The 23,858-nt window shown below is 45.7% G+C and overlaps 1 protein-coding gene across 1 annotated transcript in view; it reads left to right on the plus strand.

Moving 5' to 3' along the window:
* The window catches only part of TENM4 (teneurin transmembrane protein 4), a 376,063-nt gene that overhangs the window by 295,309 nt on the left and 56,896 nt on the right, over positions 1–23,858 (plus strand). The window contains exons 17-22 of the mRNA XM_009881209.1: positions 742–1,003; positions 6,925–7,192; positions 9,813–9,956; positions 10,956–11,205; positions 13,844–13,864; positions 21,845–22,077. Of these exons, the coding sequence (XP_009879511.1) occupies positions 742–1,003; positions 6,925–7,192; positions 9,813–9,956; positions 10,956–11,205; positions 13,844–13,864; positions 21,845–22,077 (1,178 nt within the window). The remainder of the gene's footprint in view (positions 1–741; positions 1,004–6,924; positions 7,193–9,812; positions 9,957–10,955; positions 11,206–13,843; positions 13,865–21,844; positions 22,078–23,858) is intronic.

Here is a 23,858-nt window from a genome sequence, read left to right on the forward strand (position 1 = left end):
CGCTCTTTCACACAGCTCTGGGAGCTGCCTGTTATCCCGATGGAATATTATCCAATGCTAACAGAGGAGAAAAAGCCACTTGGCTGGAGATAGCATAGGGCGAAGTTGCAGACCACAGGCAGTAAGTTATCTGCCCGGTTCTGAATGATTTAAAGTCAAAAAAGACTGTGTGCTGAGTGCTGTGGGGCAGAGGCTGCCTGCATGGTGTTAATTTCTTCCCCGTGCCTCGTACAGCAGGTCCGTGACTGGGCTCCACGTGTTCCCTGGGCTGCGTTAGGTATTAGTCGGGTTAGCAGTGATGCCAAGACAATTTATATGGCAGTGTGTCAGAGAAACCGTTTCCCAAATAGCTTATTTCATCGTGTGAATCGATCCAATCTGTGACTGCGTTTGGATGATAAATACTTTTTTAAATAATAATAAAAAAAAGAAATAAAGTGAGTGTGTATGGACAAAGAACACTAGAAAAGCGCTAACAAAGATAAACATTTGCATCAGAAAAAGGAATGGGTATGTTTTTAGTACACATGGGGACAACATGCGAAGAAGCTGAGTTTGTACTCCTGCCTCTGCCTCTTGCTCTCACCCAAACAAAGCCTCTTTGGGCTGTAGGTTTTATGCTTGTAAAATGGTGCTGATAGTATTTCTTACAGTTCTTTTTCTTGGGCTCCTTGCTGGAGAATTGTTACCCACAGACAGGGTAGTACTTGCGCTAACTTTAGGTTCCGTCTCTTAAAACAGCTTCGATCTCGTTACCATTGGTGGGATCTCCATTATCCTGCACTTTGAGCGGGCTCCCTTCATCACCCAGGAGCATACGCTGTGGCTGCCGTGGGATCGCTTCTTCGTGATGGAAACCATAGTCATGAGGCACGAAGAGAACGAGATCCCAAGCTGTGACCTCAGTAACTTCGCCCGGCCCAACCCCGTGGTCTCTCCATCCCCGCTGACGGCTTTTGCAAGTTCCTGCTCGGAGAAAGGTCCTATCGTTCCCGAAATCCAGGTATGAACCCTGTGGGCCGAGGAGAAAATAATCCATCTGTGCTTCTTTTAATGCTAATAATCATTCTGTGCTTCTTTTGCCTGCTTTGAGCAACACCAGTGCAACTATTCTGTGGTTTTCTCTATTCCCCTACTTTGCTAAAAAGAAGCATTCCCTGTTTGTTGCACCATTTTCCAGGCGTTTGCCAGGAGCATTCACTCATGAGCCCACACTTATCCAGAAGGTTTCTTTTCCCTTATCCCTGAGAGATGGAGGCAAAGCGCTTGTGACCAACAGCAAAACCCAACGTTGGCTCTGCTTTGCTTTCACTCCTCATCTGTGGGAGGTGGGCCAGGACCCTCGTCTGACCCACAAGAAGCCTTCTGGAGCCCCAAACATAGAACCTATTGGAGCAGGTCCAGAGGAGAGCCACGAGGATGATCCGAGGGCTGGAGCACCTCTCCTATGAGGAGAGGCTGAGAGAGTTGGGGCTGTTCAGCCTGGAGAAGAGAAGGCTCCGGGGAGATCTTATTGCAGCCTTCCAGTACCTAAAGGGGCTCCAGGAGAGCTGGGGAGGGACTTTTTACTGGGGCATGTAGTGATAGGATGAGGGGGAATGGCTTTAAACTGGAAGAGGGCAGGTTTAGATTAGATATTAGAAAGAAGTTTTTCACTGTGAGGGTGGTGAGCCCCTGGCCCAGGTTGCCCAGAGAAGCTGTGGCTGCCCCATCCCTGGAGGTGTTCAAGGCCAGGTTGGATGGGGCTTGGAGCAACCTGGTCTGGTGGGAGGTGTCCCTGCCTATGGCAGGGGGGTTGGACTAGATGATTTTCAAGGTCCCTTCCAACCTAAACCATTCTATGATTCCATGATTCGGGCAGCCCTTTGGCATTCCACATGCCCAGAGCAAGGCTGATGGTCCTCTTAACACTCTGATGCCTTTCTTCTCTTCACGAGCAAATTTCACCCACTGGGCATTACGGACCTCAGCGGTGGAGTGTCGAACTTTCTCAGGGTTGGAAGGCGTACACCTCACCCTCCAAAACTGCTGAGATGTACAGTCAGCAAGCTGGCGAACAGCCAGCCTGCCCAGCACCAGGGTTTACTGCATTTCATGGCATTTGGGACAGATGAGCAAAGCGAGAGGGTTACTTTTAATTTCTCATCACCGTTTCCCTTTTTATTTTAAGGAAGTGTGAGTCAAATAAAGTAGGTTAACAACCTGCTGTGGCTTCAAAGTATTTTGCCAAATGGAAAGATGGGTTTTAAACTGAATTGTCCAAACAACTGAATTACTTATCTTCTGTAAAAATACTCACTGTGTTGAAATATATGGATGTAGCAGCATTCAAGCTTTCCTTTCTTGGGCATTTGTTCCCTGGGCTTTAAATGCCAGCGGTCAGAGTTATTAGTGACAAATAATAGCCTGCCAAGGTAGAAATAATAATAAGTGTAGTGAGAAATTGTGTGCTTCCTGCTTGACTCCACTGGAGTTGCTGTAACGTTAATGAGGAAGGAAGTCACTTTCTAACTTCTCATTTTAACACACCAGGTACTGAACCCAGCAACAAGTAAGGTTGTGGTGTCTTTACCTTTCCCTCTGGACTGAATACTGTGATCCTTTTTCAAACTAATTTCCAGTTACAGTCACAGCGTAATTACTAATTAAGTCCCATATATTTTGATGTCCATCGGATTGCAAATTCTTGGTTTAGTTGTCACATCTCTTTTTTTCCTAAACCAACCACCACCATGAAAGGTAACGTTCAGTGCTGCCTAGGAAAGAAGCAAATATCTGATACACTGAAGCTATAATCATAACTTCACTCGTTATTTGGTAAGATACTCATTGGATTGTGTTAATTATATCTATTGAACTAAAACATTCTAAAACTCCTCTTCAATAAGACTGAGTGTCTGTCTGTAAACTGTGAAAGCAGCCAGGGATGTAGATCATAAGCAATGATTTGATACAGTTTCTTGATTATAGATCATAGAATGGTTTGGGTGGGAAGGGACCTTTAAACGTCTTCTAATCCAACCCCCTGCAATGAGCAGGGACACCTTCAACTAGACCAGGTTGCTCAAAGCCCCGTCCAACGTGACCTGGAGTGTTTCCAAGGATGGGACATCCACAGCTTCTCTGGGCAACCTGGGCCAGTGTCTCACCACTCTCATCGTAGATGATTAGTGCCATTTGAAATATCCTGCAGAAATCGTGCTTGGCCCCCCAGCTGCCAATGATCCCCCTATCGCTGTCCTGCAGTATATCTGCCAACCCCTTGTGAATGTCACAGGTAACTTGGACATCCCAAATCACGCTGGACACCTGTAGTTGTGGAATCTAATTAAGACCTAAGTGGGATTCATTTTAAGATTATGGCACGTAAATAAGCTGTTCATGCGCAGTCATCTGGATGTGTGCTAGATGTCTGAGCTCCCATTAAAGCTGACAGAAACCTAATCAATATCATCAGCAGAGCCTACAGATCAATTAAGCTGGCCATCTTGAAGGTTTCTAGTTCCCACTGACGGTATCGGTTAGATCTCCACTGACTGTGATTGATGCTTACACACCTACCTCACATGCCCACGCTTACATGTCAACAACTGGATTTAGATGCCTTAAACTGGAATTTATCCCTACTCTTAAGTTTAGGTGGCAACACCAACCTTCTAAAGAGCCTGTCTCTGCCTGTTGGCCATGAAGAGACCTAGGCTAGTAGTTCAGAGGAGACTCCTAACTTTTAGGTTCCTAAGTTTAGATCAGATAAATCCCATAGATGATGAGCAGTACTTTTCCCATGTGCCAAATGACTGAGCTAAAACCTGTAAAACAGTATTCCACCTCAAATATTGACAAATGAAGAGTGACAAGAGTTTGTGGTGCAGCAGTATACAAGAGAATCTGATTTTATGGCAGAGTCTTGACTGTACTTCAGTTCATAAATGGATTACTTTTCATCCCTATACTGGATATCCGTACGGTAAAAAATAACCTAGCTGTCAGTTTCTGCAGCTGCGTTTTATAATACGCAGTTTTCAGTAGAGAAATGCTAAATATAAAAGGTGTGAGCACAGAGCTGGGAGGTGGTGACAAGTGGATGGCAGAGCTGGGAAAGGGATTTTAACAGGTGGGCAGATAGGAACCTCATGAGCTTCAACAAATAAATGCGCTCTCCTCTGCCTGGATTCATTCAAAACACCAAATTATACATTTTAAGTGTTTGATTCAGGTACCTAAAGACAGATTTGGTACCATTTAAGATGCCCCAAAGTGTCCCTTCAGCCTGCAGCTGTATCTTCAGAAAGGCAGAGATCTCAAGAAGGTCCGTGTCAGATCTGTCATCACCTTGCAGAGGATTTGGATACCAGAGAACATCTCAAAAGCACTAGATACCTATGTTACGGCCCCTGAATCGGGCCCTAAATGCCTTTCTTTCTCAAAATTGCTCTAAGCATCATATTAAAAAAAAAAAAAACATTGATTGTTCCCTTGTCTGCTGGTGGAGTGAAGAGTAGCTGCAAGAGAAATGCACAACCCAGCGCACAGAAACAAGGTTTTCTACATTGTCTCATGCAAAGAGTGGAAGAATTGCTGCTAACAGGAGCACGGATCAGCACCCAGGAGCGAAGGGAACGCGGCAGTGAAAACCGCTAAATTGTGAAAATCCCTAAATTATGAAAATCCCTAGTAAGCCTGAAGGAGCAGCGCTTCTGCCTGACCAGCCCTGGGGACTGGAGCACTTTGAAAGAGCAGACGACATTGGTTAGGCTGTGATAAACCCTAAGAGCTCTCATCTGTCACAAGGACCCCACACAGAGCGTATGAATTTATCTGGTCCAAACAGCAATTATCAACTAGAAATAAGGGCACAATTCAGCCGTCATTACTTTCGGTGCATTCAGAGTATTTTAAAGCTGATTTTTCCCCTTTTCTCCCACCACTGTCCTACTGGATTATAGTCCCCCCATCAACGCCCGGCTTTGTTCCTACTTCAGCACTACTTACAAACTACAAACGCCTTTCGGATAATCTGAATTACCATTTGAACCTGCTTTTCGAGCAGACGCCTTTCAACACGGTCCCTCATGCTGCTCAGGGCTTTGGTACCACTGTGCTGACCCCTTCTCCGGAATGGAAGACGGCAGACAGATCATGACAGGGAGAAATAATTATTTCTGACAGGGATTTGAACCAGACGTTGCAAATAGGACCTCCGCGACAATTATTTCTGCCTGGCTTTCTCCTAGAGGGGTTACATCTGAAGACAGGTTTGATCCATGGGACCACCTTTACCGCGGCTTGGCTCAGCTGGGCTCTGGGTGAGCCTGGTCCCAGCCCAGCTTGTGGCTGAGCTCAGAAAATGTATTTTAAAATTCCTGGGTTTTCCCAGTTCTGTCATTTTTCAGCATCCTGAGTGCTGAGATATGTAAATTGAAAAGGCTGCGTTAGAGAAAGTAAATATTTATAAGCGCAGTGGAACAGCGCTTTAACTTCTGGCTGTGTCCGTTTGTCAAGGGCTGCGATGCTCCGAGGCTGTAAGTTATCACTTGAAAAAGTGTCAGGCCTTGGGTGAGAGCTTAGAAGAGGTCTTTTCAGGGGGCAGATTATGAGATTTGTCGTTATTTATGACCCTAACCAGAAAACTTGTAAGAGATGAGCAACTCGCCGTGCCAGGAGGAGCTGAGCAGAGGAGCCACGTACCCTGGGGGACACCAGGAGGGCTGCGATCCCTCCCTGATGGGTGGATCTCTTGACCTACCTGCCATCGAGCCTCTGTGCCCTTCATATTATGAAATCTGATTACTACTGGGGAGATATTTTCACAGCTCATTTAGGGTCCAGCGCACAGAAGTGTTTCAGAAGTGGTGTGGGAGAGAACAGTGCCAGCTGTGACCTTCCGACACATCCCATTATCAGACCACATTTTCCAGCTCACTGCTAAGCTTCTACCTTCATCTTTCAAACTTTGCCAAAGGCTGCCGGCTTGTGCTGAAGGTGTCCATGTTGAGTGCTTCCCTAAGAGTGACGTTTTTTGGAAAGTGACAATTGATTTTTATTTTTTTTCCTAAGACTTAAGAAAGAAATGCCCTTTTTCATCAGTATTTTGCATGGGAGAATCAGGATGGTGTTGGGGATGTACACTGTATCTCTTTCCAGAAAATTTCCCTGCTTTTCTCCAACTTAAAACAAAAAAAAGAAAATTTAAGATCTGCTTATACTTGAGCAGGTGAATTAGCTGAAAATCCCATCTTTACTGAGACTTCTCTATTCTCAAAGCAGAACAGGGGCAGACAAAACTTCTCCTCCTGTTTCTCCAGTCTTTTGTGAGATTTTGTACCGGAACGGAGACCTGTGAGATAGAGGCAGATCAGAGCTGAGGTAGGAGACGACAGATGGGCAAGTCAGAGGAGGGAGGGTGGAAGCAGGATTCACTGGTGACATGGAGAGAACATCAGGTTATGATCAGGGCCAGGGAACAACCATAAGGATACAGGCCAAGTAGGGCTAGATGTTTTACTGGGAAAAAGAAGCCAGGAGACAAAACTCAGCAGCCATCGAAACCTCCCGAGATAGAAGAGAGAAAATGGGAGCTAAACTGATGGGCTGGAATCATCTCAGACCCAAAGCTCCTTTCACCACAGGTCCTGGGACTCCTTTTAACCAGAAAATCCCATTGTAAACACTGACTTAAATGTGAGACTTTGGTCTCCTGTTCTCCCATGTAACAGAGATGGAGAAAGAGGGGGACGTTCCCTGGCTTCCACAACTAACCCTATAAATTACGTGTATGATTTCATACTTGATGCCTACTCGGTGGGCTTTTTTAGACATGTCTACCAGAGCTTTTATAAAGGTGTGTTTGATAAATTACAGTTTCACTGCCTTTTCCTGTCTGCTCGCTGCTGATTTAACACCTCCTGGATTGCTTTTCCACAGGCTCTACAGGAGGAGATTAACGTTTCCGGTAGTAAAATAAAAGTGAGTTACCTGAGCAGTCGCACAGCTGGCTACAAATCAGTCCTGAGGATCAGCATGACCCACCCCACCATCCCCTTCAACCTCATGAAAGTCCACCTCATGGTGGCCGTCGAGGGACGCCTCTTCAGAAAGTGGTTTGCAGCTGCTCCAGACCTGTCCTATTATTTCATCTGGGACAAGACAGACGTCTACAGCCAGAAGGTGTATGGGCTTTCAGAAGCTTTCGGTAAGTGACCCCCAGGGTTTGCATCTCTTTTTAGAAGCAGCGAAGTGGCAAGACACAGACCTTGTCCTGGATCAGTCTGGTCCAACCGCTGACACAGAAGATGTTCCCTGCTGGTTGACTGGAGAGGATTGGGCCCAGCTGTTCCGACAGCACACGTTTCCCCAACAGATGAATACTTATCTGTTCTCTGGCTCATGGCCCAGTGCGTACATCCTGAGCTGCTCCCATGGTATTCATATAGAAGGAATGAACTGGGAGGAGAGACGTTTGGTTCCCGCTCACCCACAGCCAAGAGCTGTCAGCACCGCTTTGAAAGAAATCCCTACAACTGAGCCCTGATCTCTGCTCCTCCTTGTGCCCGACTTTCAGGATTGCTCTAACCTTAGTTTCCCCTTCTTTACCCATTCAAGAACACCATCGCAAACTGGGGTGTGATGGTCTTCTCTCTTGTACCTTGTGCGTTCATTTACATGACCTGTAAGGACATGGACCTGCTTGGAGCATGTCCAGAACAGAGCCACAAGGATGATCCGAGGGCTGGAGCACCTCTCCTATGAGGAGAGGCTGAGAGAGTTGGGGCTGTTCAGCCTGGAGAAGAGAAGGCTCCAGGGAGATCTTACTGCGGCCTTCCAGTACCTAAAGGGGGCCTACAGGAGAGCTGGGGAAGGACTTTTTACAAGGGCATGAAGTGATAGGACAAGGGGGAATGGCTTTAAACTGGAAGAGGGCAGGTTTAGATTAAACATTAGGAAGAAGTTTTTCACTTTAAGGGTGGTGAGGCACTGGAACAGGTTGCCCAGAGAGGTTGTTGAGGCCCCATCCCTGGAGGTGTTGAAGGCCAGGCTGGACGTGGCCTTGGGCAACCTGGTGTGGTGGGAGGTGTCCCTGCCCATGGCAGGGGTGTTGGAACTCGATGATCTTCAAGGTCTCTTCCAACCTAAACCATTCTATGATTCTATGATCTGCAAAAGACTGTCAGGAGCTGCGAGGCAGAGAATAGGAAGGGTCTGCATACTCGAAGTGCCACATCCCCAGCATTAAGCATTGTGGTCCGTGCCACCCACCCAAGAGGGGCAGAAGCTGAAGTCCATGGTGGGGTGGGAAGCTGTGCAAAGACACGCTTCATTCCTCTTCCTGTTCCCATCTCACCCTGGAGCCCTGTGCGGTGGTGGTAGAGGGAAGGAGGTACTTTGAGTGTGTAGTGAGCAGAGGCGATGCAGCTCTGCAGCGATTGCTTCCCATCTGATCAACAACCAGCGGACGTTCAGTTACAGGTCCTCAACAGAGTCTAAACTAGACCTTTCAGGCTGCCAAGGAAATGGAGCCTTTGTTGGCAGAAGGGTGGTTCGCTGATGCCTCATAGCCCAGCTGAAGACAAGTCTCTTTAAAGCAGCTGTAGGGTGCTTTGTTTTTTAGGAGGAAGGGCGGCCACCTTCCTCTCACTCAGGCTCAGCTGCCTTGAGCAGGTTGGATGATACAACCTGCTGAGCCTTACCTGGTTTGGAGTCCACACTGAGAAACGTGTCCTGGTAGCATATCCCGAAAGGCTACGTTTCCGTGCTGTTTAAGATGCTACATCAGCAGTGGGCCTCGTAGTGCTCCATGATGCAGCTCTGCAGCACCAGAGTACTCAAGCAGGTCTGAGGACATCTGCATTTAGGTTTTCAAAGATCTCCACCTCTAGAACGGTGGAAAATATCAAGCCTTCATTTCCTAAATGACATCTTCCTCTGATACTGTCTGATTCTGCAAAAGGCTGCATTTGATGAGGGATCCCGAGTTCACTCAGTGCTCAGCACTTTTCAAGGAGGCCGGGAAACTTGTAAGATCAGACTTTTATTTTTATCTAGTAAAAAAAAGAAAAAAGTGAGCTATGTAATAGCTTTTCATTTGTGTAGAACTTGCAGTTCTGCTCTGCTTCAGCTGTTAGTGCTGAAAAGATCAGGTAGGGCAGAAGAAAAGCAGACCAATGAAACCGGTCCTGCTTTTTCTGAGAAAATCATAAAGGGCACATTATCCTGTCAAAAACATGATTTTCCTTCTACGGATATCAATTTACTCTTAAGCAACTCCAACGTGTTCAGCGGAGTTGCTCCTGAAAGGCTCTGATTAGACATCCCGGCAAGCAAACCCTTTTGACGTTCACAATGACCACAAGTCAAACTGGTGTAAGAGTGCCGGCTCTGAGGGACTTGCTGCCCCGTGCCTCATTTGTGTAACTCTTCACTTTCCAAGAAAGGCCAGGATTTTTAGCAAGTTCCTGAGATGCAGTCTTCTATCAAAAATAGTAGACAGCAGTAAAATGCTCCCATTTAGGAGTCCAGCGGTGGTGTACACTCTTAGATACCTATTGTTTTAAAATACGTCTTTAAAACAGTGGCTTTTAAATATTTAGCACATTTGCCCAACATCTACAACTGCGTTGACCTTTTTAAAGGCAGGATTGCCTTTGAAGAGAAAAATATTAGGACTCTGCATTATGATGATGACATTTTAAATGAAATTGGCAGTTGCCTCTAGAAACGGTCTTACCCCCGCTCGGTTGAAACTCTGTGTGTGCTCACTGTGCATTTCTGGATTACTCATCTCGGGGGGTCTTTTGTTTCTCTCTCGTTCATAGTTTCAGTAGGTTATGAGTATGAATCCTGTCCCGACTTGATCCTGTGGGAGAAGAGGACGGCTGTGCTTCAGGGTTATGAAATTGATGCTTCCAAACTTGGAGGATGGTCCCTGGACAAACACCATGCCCTCAACATACAAAGCGGTAAGCTGTCTGTAGCGCAGGGTGGGAATAATGCGGTTTTGAGAGGCTCAGTTGCTTCTTATGGCAAAGAATTTGAGAAAAGGAAAGGAAAGAAACCTGACCAACACATGTACTCTCTGTATATCTACTAACCTACATTTAAAAGCAATTTGGTGTGTGTAAATGCAAAAGAAGCTGGCCATCATGAAGTAGTTGAATATCAGCATGTCTAACTTTGTAGTGTCTTAAAAGAAGGATATTAACAAGGAAAACATTCCTAAAATAACAAAGGGGAGCCTGTTCAGATCGGACCTACCAGTGAGCATAAATCCACCCAGATGCATCCTCCAGCATGTGAGTGTACTTGCAGAAACAAAAGGCTTCATGGGTCCTAAGGGAAAATGGAAGGTGCCAGAGTCCTTGAAGGCTGCTCAGAACTGCAGCAGGGAGGCTTGAAAGCGGATCGGAACATGTTCAAAAGGTGGAAGCGCTGTGTCCCTCTGGATGAGAGCAGTGGTAGGGGAGCAAACATGTAATTCAGCCCACAGCACTGCTGAAAACACTACACTTCCAGGGAACATAAGCAGAGCTCCTCTAAAGCTTTGCATATGAAACATGTCTCTAGAGAATGCACCATGGTCCTCCTGCCCCCTACCTTTCCATGAGCTATGTAATTTCTTTTTTTACCTGGTAGGCTGCAAATTACAGGGCAAGGGGGGACAGAAAGGGCAGGTGAAAATTCATGAGATGCTGAAAAGTGTATTTCCTTCAAAGGTAAAGACAGTCTTGTTCTCCCTACGTACTTTTGTTCTGCAGGAAAGGTAATGAGGCTATAAAAAATACTTCAGGTAAGGGGCTCCTCATTTGAAACCATCACAAAACAACACTATGAAAGATGATAAACCTCCTTGTTACTTGACAAATTCCCCAGCTGGCATCTGGCGTTGCCAGTTTGCGCTCCCTTTGGTCGCAGTTGCACTGTCTCTCTTTAATTTCCTTATTACTGTTTTCTCTCTCTAGGCATCTTGCATAAAGGAAACGGGGAAAACCAGTTTATTTCCCAGCAGCCGCCTGTAATTGGAAGCATCATGGGCAACGGCCGCAGGCGTAGCATTTCTTGTCCAAGCTGCAATGGTCTTGCAGACGGGAACAAACTCCTGGCTCCTGTTGCCCTAACATGTGGGTCCGATGGAAGTCTTTATGTCGGAGATTTCAACTACATCCGAAGGATCTTTCCCTCCGGCAATGTGACCAACATACTGGAGCTGAGGTACACTGTGCTGAATGTGGCCCTTATAATTATGCCCTTAAGTTCTGCAGAAATCTTATGTACCCAAAAGGAAAATAAGCAAAACTCTTAAAAAAAAAAACCCCAACCCACAGCAAATGAGAAAAAAAAAAAAAAAAAGCTGTTCAGATTTGCCTCTTCTGCAACTCTGCTGACTTTGATTTACACCAGAGAAACACAGGCCTAAACAGTTCTTCCAAAACTGAATCACACACCAAAACTATTGACACATTTCTGTGCCGTTAAATCCAACTGTGTTGCGATCTGCCTTTTGCTTTAGGTAGAGACCAGTGGGAATTCTTAAAATTAACCATCAGCCTCTGAGATAACCTAAACTTGGAAGGACACAGGACTGATGATGGTATGTAGAGGTGAATCAGGACAGGTGATCATTCATAATTAAGAGAGGATGATCACCGAGGGACTCACAGACTGGGTTTTTCTAGTTGGGTTTTTTTGGAACAAACGTATCAGCCCCCCTCAGTGAACATATAGATGGATCACCTGAAAGTAAGTGAAGTGTTTCCTTTTAACCCCAAATAACAAAGGAAAAAAATATATGAGGAGAAATAGGGAGGCTTGGGAAGGAACATCCGTTAAAAACAAGGAAGGGGAGGGAAAGGTATAGATTTGTCACAAGTTCTGAGGAAACGAAATAGTTTGTGACTGAATTTTAATTTCAAATTGACGTCACTGGGGATATCTTTCCTCTCTAAAATTTCCACAACAAATACAATTACCCCCTTCAAAGCACCAGGGCCTGATTCTGAACTCTGTGACCAGATGAGACTCGCTCCAGGAAAGTCAATAGAATTAAACTGGCATTTGTGAATGAGGCTTCTCTGCTTGAAGGACCTGACCCAAAGCCCTGAGAGGTCGATGTGAGGACAGCATGGTAGGAAGGTTCACATTCCCATTTACCTCTCAAGATCTGGCCTGAAAGCGAGAATCTTCCAGAATGTAAGAACCTCCTTGCTCTACTCAGATTTAATGTCCTGACTCCTGGGGACAAAAGTAAGGCTCCTTTTCTGCAAGGACTGCCATGTAGAAGGTTACTAGACAGCTCACCAGAGCAGCAGGGTCCCGTACAGCATCGCTTTGTATTCCCATTTGCTCCACAACGCCACAGGTAAAAATGAAAGAGGTGATCTGCAGCAAAACTGGTGCGAGATCCCATTAATTCCTCATTTTCAAACCTGCCACAGTCATTAGACCTTGTGAAGGTCATCTTTGGCACGCAGACGCATTGTCCTAGATCATGGCATGTGAGAGAAGATGCCCAGACAGCCGCCACAAGGCTGGCGCTTAGGGAATAGCTGTCTTGGTGTGCTCACAGGGTGACAAGGAAATCAGGAGGAGTCATTGGATTCGGAAGCCCACAGTGAGATGTTTACAGTCACATCTCAGAGGGTTGGGAGACCTTTTGAGTAAATAAGCAAAAACCTGATTCTCGCTATTCTGTTACGTGAGATACGAGAACATAATATCTCTCATTGTTTGCAAGGTGGGAAGCTGGGCTAAATCTTCAGACCTGGTCCCCGTTAGAGAATGTAATATTCTTCCAGTGCCAGAAAGTTATTTTAACGACCAAAGGTGAGATTTCCAGAAGAGCCTAGGTGATTCGGGGCCCGAATCCCGTTGCAACTGAGTGGGATTAATATCTCATTCCCAGAAGTACGATTTTGAAAACCCGATCCCTGTTTCATTGTCGGTGGAAATACCAGACCCAGCGGAGGTTTTGCAGAGTATTTCCTGATTGGAAAGGAGAAAATTGGAAGCCTTGACAGAGTAGCCTTGCTGCCTTTTGTGTAGAGCCACAGAGTTAAATTTACTCCAGAGTTAAATCTGCTGGAACGATTGCTGCTTCATCTGTGCAAACACTTAGCTTACTGGATCTAATAAACATTTCTTCACTCTGGTGTGCTGTAAAGTAAGTGGGTTCAGATGCCGGCTGCCTAAAAGCCATTGCTTTTGGACTAAATGGAGTTTGCTTGTGTCTTCTCAAATCAGCATCTCCTTGGAGATTAACACCCTCGCTATTTGGCTTTTGGGTTTTGTTTTGGGGAGGAGGGGGTTGAGTGTAGTGGTCTGTTGCAGAGAGGAAAGCAAATGCATCGTGGGTCGCAGACAACCCCAGCTGAGTATGTAACGAGACCCATGAAAATGTCCAGCTCGGCATAATTTCAGTCCTCTGGGCGAGAGTTCACGAGGTTATGGCAATGAACTGCCACCCGTAACTGTGCCACTGTTAAGTCACCTTTGTAAATCACGAGGTATTGCTTTCACCGAAAAAACCTGTAAAGATATCTGCATCTACATGTATTTAGCTCAGTGCTGCTCTGAATGATAAAGTCTGCCTGGTCCTATCTCCTGCGTGAGTGAGTAACTCCAGGCAGGTGAGATCACACTGCCTTTGTGATGTGCAGCGGTACCTAAGCGAGCTCACTGCCAAGTAATATCCAATATAAAATATATCAGTGTCATTCCAGCTAAGTCTTTATTTATTATTGCATTGTATGATACGGTTACTGTCAAGTTTTCAATCTGCTAATAATGCATCGAACTGAGCTGCTAACACCTCATTCTTTCTTCTATTCCCTGCTTTCCTGTCTTCTGTCAGAAATAAAGATTTCAGACATAGGTAAGCCAACCAGTGGAGAATTCTTATGCCGCTCCCTGTCTTGTTGCATGTTGTTCCACAGTGAGCCACAAGTGCCATTTCCAGACGATTCAATAGCAAATGAAGCTGGCGGGATTAAAACTGGCGGAGGCAATCAGTCATCAGAACTGGGAGCCATTAATCACAGAGCGGAGTCGCGCAGACTTCTGCATGAGCCGTTATAGCTGTAGACGGGGGAAGCACAGGCACGAGAAGCGGGGTAACGAGAGGAGGAGGAGGAGGGTGGAAGGAAAATCGGGTGGGAATTACCCAAGAAAGTAAAACGGGGACGACGTCAGGATACAGGTCACTGGAACAGCTGTGATGGAAAAATAATTCTCCTATGGGGAAATGTCTTCTTTTTGAGTGTGGGTAGTGGAACAGGCGTAGTGAAGGGCCAGAGGTACCCCGGCATCACCCGTGTAGGAAAGTAAGTGTTTGTAACTCCTTGTCAGCCTGAGCTCTTCGTGGCGAGCCTTCGCGTTCTGTGGAAGTACGTCAGGCTCAGGTAGGAGGTAGTGCGACTCAGAACCTGAGCCGGGAAATGCAATAAAAAACGAGAAAGAGTAATGACAAGAAAACAAGATGAAAGAGAGACTCCTCAATTGGAGCTTTGTCACTAAGAATATTTGTCATTTGGGTTCACTGGAGTTTCAGCGGGTTTGATCCAATCAGTTGCATTCGGGAAGATGTGAACCTGCTGTTACTGTCTGTGTTTGCAAGGACTTCTCTGGCTCTGACAAGTTTCCCATCCTTCTCCCCGGTCTCTTTCTAAATTAGAAGCTCAGACTGGGGAGTTGGGATGGGGTTTTTTTTGTTTGGTTTTCTTTTTGGATTTGGGATTGGGGATTTTTCTTGCTCCGTGCTTTTTATTTACTGTTTCTTTGACTTCATAGAGGCTGTGCAAAACCAGAAATGTTCATTTTATCTGCATGCCTGGAAATGCAATAGAGTAGAAACTGTTTTTTTGTCTTATTGCCAGAACATTAACGAAGGGCTGAGCTTCACCAGCATAATGGACTGGCCCAAAGCGTCTATTAGCAGGGCTGGGAGGTTGGTACACCAGACCTCTGCGCTGACTGCCTTCATCAGGCTGAGTTCCAGCCCCCCAGCTCCTCCTTCACATCATTTGAAGGCAATTGAAAAACTCATTTCTCTTTGGAACAGCCAGGTTGTGTCCTTAATGCCCCAGAAATCCACAGCCACTAAAGTGCACCTGCTTTGACAGTGAAGGGCAGCAGCTGAATACCTGTTACAAGAAGAGCTTTTATATATGAAGGCAATAACTGGGTGAAGATATATGGACTGGCCATAAGTGCTGCAGATGCCACCAGAGCCTTACAAAGTTGGCAGGGCTTCAGCCTTTAGGCAATTCCTAAAATCTAAGAAATGAAACGAAAGCAAGGCAAGGCATGCCTGCTTCAATGCAGTCCAGAGGGGACCAGCGAGGGAGGAAGGAGCTGAGGAGCTCTAGATCAAATATTCCCATCTGTGACTACGTTAAGGGAGTCATCCATCTGAGTTAGCAGCTGTTCTCTGTCATTTGCCGTAATACTTCTTGTTAGGAAGCCTCATCGTTCCTGAGCCGCAGGGAAATGAGTGGGTGTAGTCTTAGCTAAAGCTCCAGTGCTTTGAGTTCCAGAAAGTCCTAAGCTTGACACCGTTGACAAGCAACAGTTGCAAAGGGTGAGATCCACAGGACTGAGTCTTAGTGGTTTGGAAAAGCTGCAATCCATATGCAAAAGCTTCCTCACTTCAGGGGAGAGGATTCCTCCCCACAACGTAGCCTGTGGTGAGCTTCATCTCCAGAGGTTCTGGAGCTACCAAGAGGCTCAGCCCTACAGCACAGCATAGGTAGCCAAGGTCTAACTCTACAACAGCCAAAACAGCTGTGTGTCAGCATGGGGGATGTCAGCTAAGCCAAAAAGCATCACCAAATCGTGATGCCTCCCAATTTTACACCCATCTGTCATACAGTAATAGATTAATACGAACTTACTCCAGTATGTCTGTGTATGGACCTGTCTTGATGGGCTTATAGAAGCTAAGGAGTTTTTCCAAGCATGGCAATAATAATTTGCAGTTAATTATCTTTTCTCTGCAGGAACATGGAGGGCAGTGAGGCATTTCTGTCTAGTAAATATGCAAAAAGTGGCCACACTTAGCTATGCTCTTCCTTTCTTGTTTCCATTTGTATCTTAGAAAGACAAATCTACAATTAGTGGCAAAGAGAGGTATCTCAGAAAACTGCTGTAGGATCAGATCAAAAGTCCTTTGCAGTCCCTGGGTTGGCTTATGGCATTGCTGTGAAGTTTTATTATCCAGCCTGTGACACTAGAAGAGCTTTGGGCATCACACACAAACTGCAAACACTAAAAGGCCAAGTGTAAATTCAGCTCAGTGCACTGTGTGGCCTCCTTATGTATTAATCTATTGAATGTCACCCAGGGAAAAAAAGACCAGTACTTCACACAAGCTATAATAAAATCCTCTGTGAGCTGCAGGGTGCTTAGCATGGAGCCATGGAAACACAGCCCCGACGAACAAAAAACGCTTGGCTGAAAGAATTCGGTTGTTCTTTAGTCACCAGCAAATGCATGTGGCCTGCAAGGCTCGGAGGGGAAGAGGGCAGCTGGCACAGAAAGTTTGACAGAGGCAGTTTCGTATCCTTAAACAGAGCCATCAGATCCAAAGGAGCCCCAGGGGTTTATTCAGATCAGCTGTTACGGGTAACTAACTTTGGTGCTGTGATTGCTCCTGTCTGTTGACCACCGTGGGAGCCAGAGCCATGCTGTTACCATTGACAGGAGTTGTGCTTTAGAGGAGGTGGTAGATGCCCTTTCATTTGAGAAACTAAGATGCAGTTCATCTTGTAAGATAAATGTTGAAAGTAAGTCAAACGGAGGATACCCCCAAAGATGCTTTTTTTTTTCTCCACTGCCTATAAAGGGAGTCAAGGCAGCCAGCTCAGATGTAAGCATCTAAAGCTTGGTGAGATGAGTCCCCTGGCTTTGAGCAGAAGCCAATGACAAGGAGCAGTCTGCTCAGCTGACTGTTTTATAGGTAACCTGCTGAAACCAGGGACCATCTCCTTTTTCTCATCTTTATGTCTTAGAGACTGCCTTCCCACTCTGGAGCAGGAGGTTCCTTCTTCAGACTCCTCCAAAACGTGGGCTCTGGGCCCAAGAGGATAATATCAACCTTTGCTTAAGGCCTGTGCACCTATTATAGTACTGCATAGAATCATAGACTTATCTAGGTTGGAAGGGACCTTTAAGATCTATTGACCTAACCTACTGACCTAACACTGCCAAAACCACCACTAAACCATGTCCCTCAGCACCACGTTTGCACGTCTTTTAAATAGCTCCAGAGATGGCAACTCCACCACTTCCCCGGACAGCCTGTTCCAATTCTTCACAACCCTTTCTGTGAAGAAATTTTCCCTAATATCCAATCTAAACCTCCCCTGGCACAACCTGAGGCCATTTCTTTTTGGCCTATCGCTTGTTACTTGGGAGAAGAGACCGACCCCCCTCGCTACACCCTCCTTTCAGGGAGCTGTAGAGAACGAGAAGGTCTCCCCTCAGCCTCCTTTTCTCCAGGCTGAACAACCCCGCTCCTCATCAGACTTGTGCTCCAGACCACTCACCAGCTCCATTGCCCTTCTCTGGACACGCTCCAACACCTCAGTGTTTGAAGCAATCCACATGAGTGCCACCTGTCTGCCTATCCACCCAGCTTTTTATCACTTTCCTTCCTCGTGCCTTTGCGTAAGGAGTCACGAGAAGCATAAGCACTTTAAGATGGAGTTTGAATCTCTTACCACTTCTGCAGTGCTCCCCAAATGGCGCTGGCGCTATCCCACCCAAATAATGAGAACGAAGAAAGCAAAGGGCCAAGGCAGATGTATGGGAGAGCCTATATGGAACCCCAAACAACTGGGATCGCTGTGGACTTTGAAGATTTCCCTGTGCTTTCCCAGTGCGACACTGTGTCACAGGCATACAGGGAAACCATCTCACCTCCATTTCACTTCACTCTGCAGAACTTCTGCTTATGAAACTGTCCTTGTCCCCAGTGACTGCAGCATCATGCCCACTAAAACCCACTAAAGTGTCTGCTCTTGGCTAGGGACCAGCCCACCCCATCGCTGCCACTTTGGTCGGTTGCTTCAGGGAATTAAAATGTCGATGCAGTGCTCAGGGTTTCTTCTAAAAAAACCTTAATAGCGAAAGGAACGCTCGGAATGGGAAATCAGCTCTTCACCCGCAGCCCTTTCCTAGCGGTGGTGTCAATATGGGGGATAAATGTTCTGAGACTACAAATACTGTAACTGATTAAGTCTTCTGAATAGTAAAAAGTCCCATCTTTTGTTTTGGTCCGTTAGCTAACAAAGCAATGAGACAGGATGAAAGGAGAAAAAAAAAAAAAAATCTCCTCTGTTTCGCCCCAGGCACATCTATTTCAGTTGTTGTTCAGTTCAGTCCAATTTGCCACTTGGATTTGCCTATTGATCGTGGCTTTCCATAAAAAGCAGAGCCTCAGTGTTCCTGGCTCCAGTGCTCACGCATTGTCGCAGATGAAGGGAAGCAGTTTGGGAACTTTTACATTCCTAATGTATGTTTATGTAGCATCCCTCATCCTGAAGTATCTTCAAGTGTTAAACAAAAGCGTCAGTGTATAACGCTTTGCGATTCATGCCAGGGCAGAGCATGACACCTTCTCGGTACAGGGGTGAAAACTGGTGGCAGAGGCCGGGGGCGGGGAGGGGGTTAAATTCAAACTTGATCATTTTTAGCAGTTTGTGCTTTACCATCCTTGCTCCAAAGCATTCCAGGTTAAATACTCCATTGCCTGAGCCATCCCAGGGGCTTCCACCCACAGAAGCCCTGCGCGTGGCGTGGTGTGTAGGAAACCACGATATACCATGCTCGTAACAATGCAAAGTCTGGCCGATAAAAATGAACCAGCGCTTCCTATCGCTCACATGGAGCCCTGCAGCACAAAAGGTATAGTTTGTGTTGGGGCTGCCAATACCATTAATTACATTACATTTAGAAAAGCAATTGTATGTCTTAGGGGAGTTTTGCTGTCAGCTCACCGGGGGAAATCCAGAACAGGTTTTAAGCGACCCAAGATTATGACCATACCACGGGGAGAGTAATCAATGTGCGTTTCTACCTCTTCCAAAGCACATTTGGTAGTAGAGGTGTGTGTGCCTCCGTATGCAGAGGATTAAAAGTTTAACCAGTTAATTTGTTGATGATTATGCACTTTGAAGTCACCCCTACTTTTCTGCAGCATCTATGTTCAGGACCTCATTAATAAAACTAAACTTGGGTTGCCAGCAGCTGCTCAAAATATTACCTTAATATGACAGTTTTACTACTTAGTCAGTAAATTTAGGTGGGAAGTACCATTCAGCTTTTTTGCTGGGTGAATGCTTTGCTTTTACCTGGTTCTCTGATCCGTGGTTAAAAGAAACCAGCATTGGTTTCAGTGTCCATTCTGTACAGGAGCTGGGATTAGAAACTAGTTTAAGATCTCTCTCTTCCGCTCAAGGTTGTAATCAATAATACAATCCACCAGAGCGAGGCTATCAAATCCAAAAATAAATTACAATGATAGTGCTGAGAGAGGGGAGAAGGAAACTCCAGTTCTGGTACTGTTTTTCTCTATCTTTGGGAGAGTCATTTGCCTTTGCTCATCTGCAAATGGGCTGCTGTAAGACTCTGAGAGCTCTCTGTGCTTTCCAGGCGAAGGTGCTAAAGAGTTGCAAAGTGTCATTAAAAATCATCATAGAATCATAGAATGGTTTGGGTTGGAAGGGAACTTAAAGATCATCCAGTTCCAACCCCCCTGACACGGGCAGGGACACCTCCCACCAGACCAGGTTGCTCAAAGCCCCATCCAACCTGGCCTTGAACTCCTCCAGGGATGGGGCAGCCACAGCTTCTCTGGGCAACCTGGGCCAGGGGCTCACCACCCTCAGAGTGAAAAATTTCTTCCTAATATCTAATCTGAATCTGCCCTCTTCCAGTTTGAAAGCCATTCCCCCTCATCCTATCACTACATGACCTAGTAAAAAGTCCCTCCCCAGCTCTCCTGTAGTCCCTTCAGGTACTGGAAGGCCACAATAAGATCTCCCCAGAGCCTTCTCTTCTTCAGGCTGAACAGCCCCAGCTCTCTGAGCCTGTCCTCCCAGCAGAGGTGCTCCAGCCCTCGGATCGTCTTTGTGGCCTCCTCTGTACCCACTCCAACAGGTCCATGTCAGCAGGAAATGCAAGGCCCTGATCAAAATGGATGATGGATTCCCACAGGGAGCTTCTTCCACCGGGGTTGAAGGCACTTGCTTAGCGTGAGTGACATGCAGGTAAATGAAATAATACCCTACCAGCCTACTGTCGTTGGAAAGGAATACAGATGGAGACTGAACTGTCAGGCTGGAGCTGTCTTGAAGGTCAGAGCATTTTATTTAGCAAGAATCAGTGTCATTTGTGGAGATGAAATCTTTTCAGAATTTAATAGGATAATTCACAAGGGATATTCCAGAATAAATCAGAAAGGCTTTTTTTTTTTTTTTCCCATAAGTATTAAGTAATTTGAATGAAGAACCAACTTACAGGTTTTTTAAGCAGAGAATAATTCAGTAGTTTTTATGTGTCTGAAGAGGGGTTAATTTTTCTAACATAAAGGTTGAAGGAGAGAGGAAATTTCTTATTATGAGGGATAGAGTCAACTGTGATCGACACTCAGGTTTCTAACCAGCTTCTCCTGGAACAATTCCATTAAGTGCAAAATTGTGAACTATGGCCCATACGTTTATTATGGATTCTTGAGACCTGATGATTTTGGACAGCTTGAAGGTGTTCTGGAGAAAAGCAGAAACTTTTTCCTACTTGTTCTAATTACTACTTAGCCTTTCTTGGAAGGAAGGAGCCCTGTGTTCAGGCAGCAGGTGTTACAAGTTAAATCCATTGGTTTCAGGCTTAGAAGAGGTGCAGCTCAATACACACACTAGTAGTAAACACTTAATTTTAATAAAGAAGTTAATAAGATTAATATCTATATTAAACTACAGATAGAATCCCTGAAAGAATTTTTTTAATTGTGTCTAAATTAATCTGATTGTTTTTTCTGGCCGGCCCCACCAAATGGTTTCCATAAAGTGGATGCTAGTTTATTAATTTCTTCAGTCTTGGGTTCATTTGGTGTGGTAGTCATGGAGCTAAAAACGTTATCTTTCTGTCTGCTCACCCCAGTTTCCCAGCCAGCCTCTCTAGTTTTCATGGAAGAAGTGGGTGAACGGGGTTTAACAGGGGACTGACGTTTGGGTTCCTCAGCCCTCCTCCTGGTTCATGTTTTACTTAGGGCAAAATGTGACGTTCTAAGGACAATTTTGTTTCTCTCTACATTGAGGTCCAGCTGAAATTCAGAGGCAGGACTTCCCCTAATCTCCACAAGGGCAGGATGGGACTCTGGGGTCTTTGCTGGAGTCAGGAAGAGCACCAGATAAGCCTTGGTCTTCACAAGTTTATCTTCAAGTGCTTTATATTGGGAGTCTGCTTTTGGGTGTATTGTGCTTTCCCTTCACTTTCTGGCACGGCACTAACCCCAGTTTCAGGACTACATCTATATTAAGTAAATTAAGCACGCTCAGGCACTGGGACTCAACCTGTAGTGGTTCCCGGCGTGATTTTGGCTCAGGCCAGCGAGCCCTTTCCTTTGGTAACTTCTCTCCATGCCACAGAGCACCCCAGGCACAGCGACTGGGAACAGATATAGCTCAGGACCCTGTGCTGTAACACGCCGGGTACTAACCTTGTCAAACACAGCACTGCTTCACTTTCCCAGTCTGTCTCCCCGTGCATTTTTATTCTCTAAAGTGCTTGCATTGCCTGTTGACTTAAGGAAACAAACCATCCAAAAAAATAATAACGTCATACCCTTGTTTTTCAGCCACAGCCCAGCTCATAAGTATTACTTGACCACAGATCCGATCACCAGCTCCATTTACCTCTCCGACACCAACAGCCGACGTATCTATAAAATCAAGTCGACCACGTCAGTGAAAGACATTGTGAAGAATTCAGAGGTCTTGGCTGGAACCGGGGATCAGTGCCTCCCGTTCGATGATACCCGCTGTGGAGATGGAGGCAAAGGCACTGATGCTACCCTTACAAATCCCAGGGGTGAGACCGCTTCTTCTCCACAGGCTTTTTTAAAGGGGTCTTTTTTAAAGGGGCTTATTTAGGCGTGCTGGAGACTGTTCTCCTCTCCAATTCAGAAAATGCCCTCGGATCTTGCCAGCCTCCCCCAGTCAACCCACAAACACATCCTAAGGGCTTGCCACTGGAAATAAGCGGGTATGTCTCAACCTCAGCCCCTCCTGGTTCTTCTTATTGAGGTGTCTGGGAGGAGTGCCAAACCAGAGGGGTGTAGTGATGGGCCCGCCAAAAGGCAACACAATAAAACCACCCATCAATTTTATACCCACTTAGCCACTACTCCTCCTTACCAAATAACGGTGTTTGGTCCTTCCCAATCTGGACTGGATTCACTTACATTCAGTACACTGAGGCTTTCTTGGCGTTAAAAAAATAAAAAGTTCTATAAGCATTGCTATATGTATATAAAATAGCAATGAAACCAGCATACAGCTCAGAGATACATACATTGAGGTTTATACATTGACATTATATATCATGGCATCAGGCTTAAATCCTGTAGGCGAATGGATACTGATTTCAATATGGGAATGGTCTAATTCAGCACGACTTCACCTGGCTGCTGATTAGCTTACTTAATGTGATAAAAGCACAGGCAAATCAGAATAAAAGCGTCACACAGCCTTCACGACTGTGAGCTAAATTGTTCGAAACAGGTTTCGCCAAACATATGCGGTCCTGTGTGTAGCCAAGGCTTCAGTCTGGCAGTCTCAAGGTAACAAGCTCTGCAGATGGAAGATGTCGCTCCCCCCAGCTGTCCCCAACACGGAGGGTGTAGAGATGAAATGGAAGATGCTGTTGGTGTGCACACCTTCTGCAGTGTTTGTGAAGAGGGGCAAGAAGGGAGCCCACGCAGGAATGCTTTTAGAAACGTGACATTTTTGCCTGTTGTATATCTTCTTGCCCAGCTGTTAGGATTGCGAGGAGTTATTTATGGGTTCTTGGCTTCGGCAACAATGTGTGGCAGGTTTCCTTTTTCCATCCATCTGGGAGTGGTGGCTCCCTCCTTCCTCACCACATCAGTTCCGAGCCTGTCCCAACCCTTTGTAAAACAACCCCTCAGCAAAACCTGGAGATCCTTTCCCAGGTTGTTTCACGAAGAGCAGGCAAGATGAAGACAGCTGACCCGTTGTTTCTCTTCTCGGCTAGACTTCTCAGGAAGTTATTTTTCTTGACCTAGAGATGACATTACTGTTACTGAATCCAAGAAACCCAAACTGATTTAGTGACCTTTTGTGTCAGCTCCAGTTGTGATATTTTTTTTTTGTTACATGCCAACTAGTTGCTTCCTGGCAGCATGCAGAAAAATATACCTTGAGAGACTTGGATTTTTTTTGCCAAAGAGCACTGAAAGCCAAACTGCTACCCTCATAATATTCAAAAGGCTCAGCATGTTTTGCAAGCACTCCACCCACCCGTGAGGTGACCATTATATTGGGATAAAGTATTGCCAGAGGGGCAGATACAGCAAGGGAACAGCTACCTGTGGTCATGTTGCAGTGTAGAAATTGCCTCAATGAAATGAAAGGGCTGAGCGAAAAGAAAATTCAGTGACTTGGGCCGAGACATTCAGGCAGCCCAGCAGATGAGTCATGAGATCAGGGAATCCAGAAATCTGTAATCCAATTTTCTGCACTGCTTTGATGTTCAACCAGGGCAAAAAAAAAAAACAAACGCAAACCACAAAACCAACCCACAACTTTTGTTGGACCTCCATTCTCCCTTGTACAAGATAAGAGGAAAAA

This window comes from Charadrius vociferus, unplaced genomic scaffold (assembly GCF_000708025.1).
Source record: "Charadrius vociferus isolate BGI_N301 unplaced genomic scaffold, ASM70802v2 scaffold1, whole genome shotgun sequence".
Taxonomy (NCBI): Eukaryota; Metazoa; Chordata; class Aves; order Charadriiformes; family Charadriidae; genus Charadrius; species Charadrius vociferus.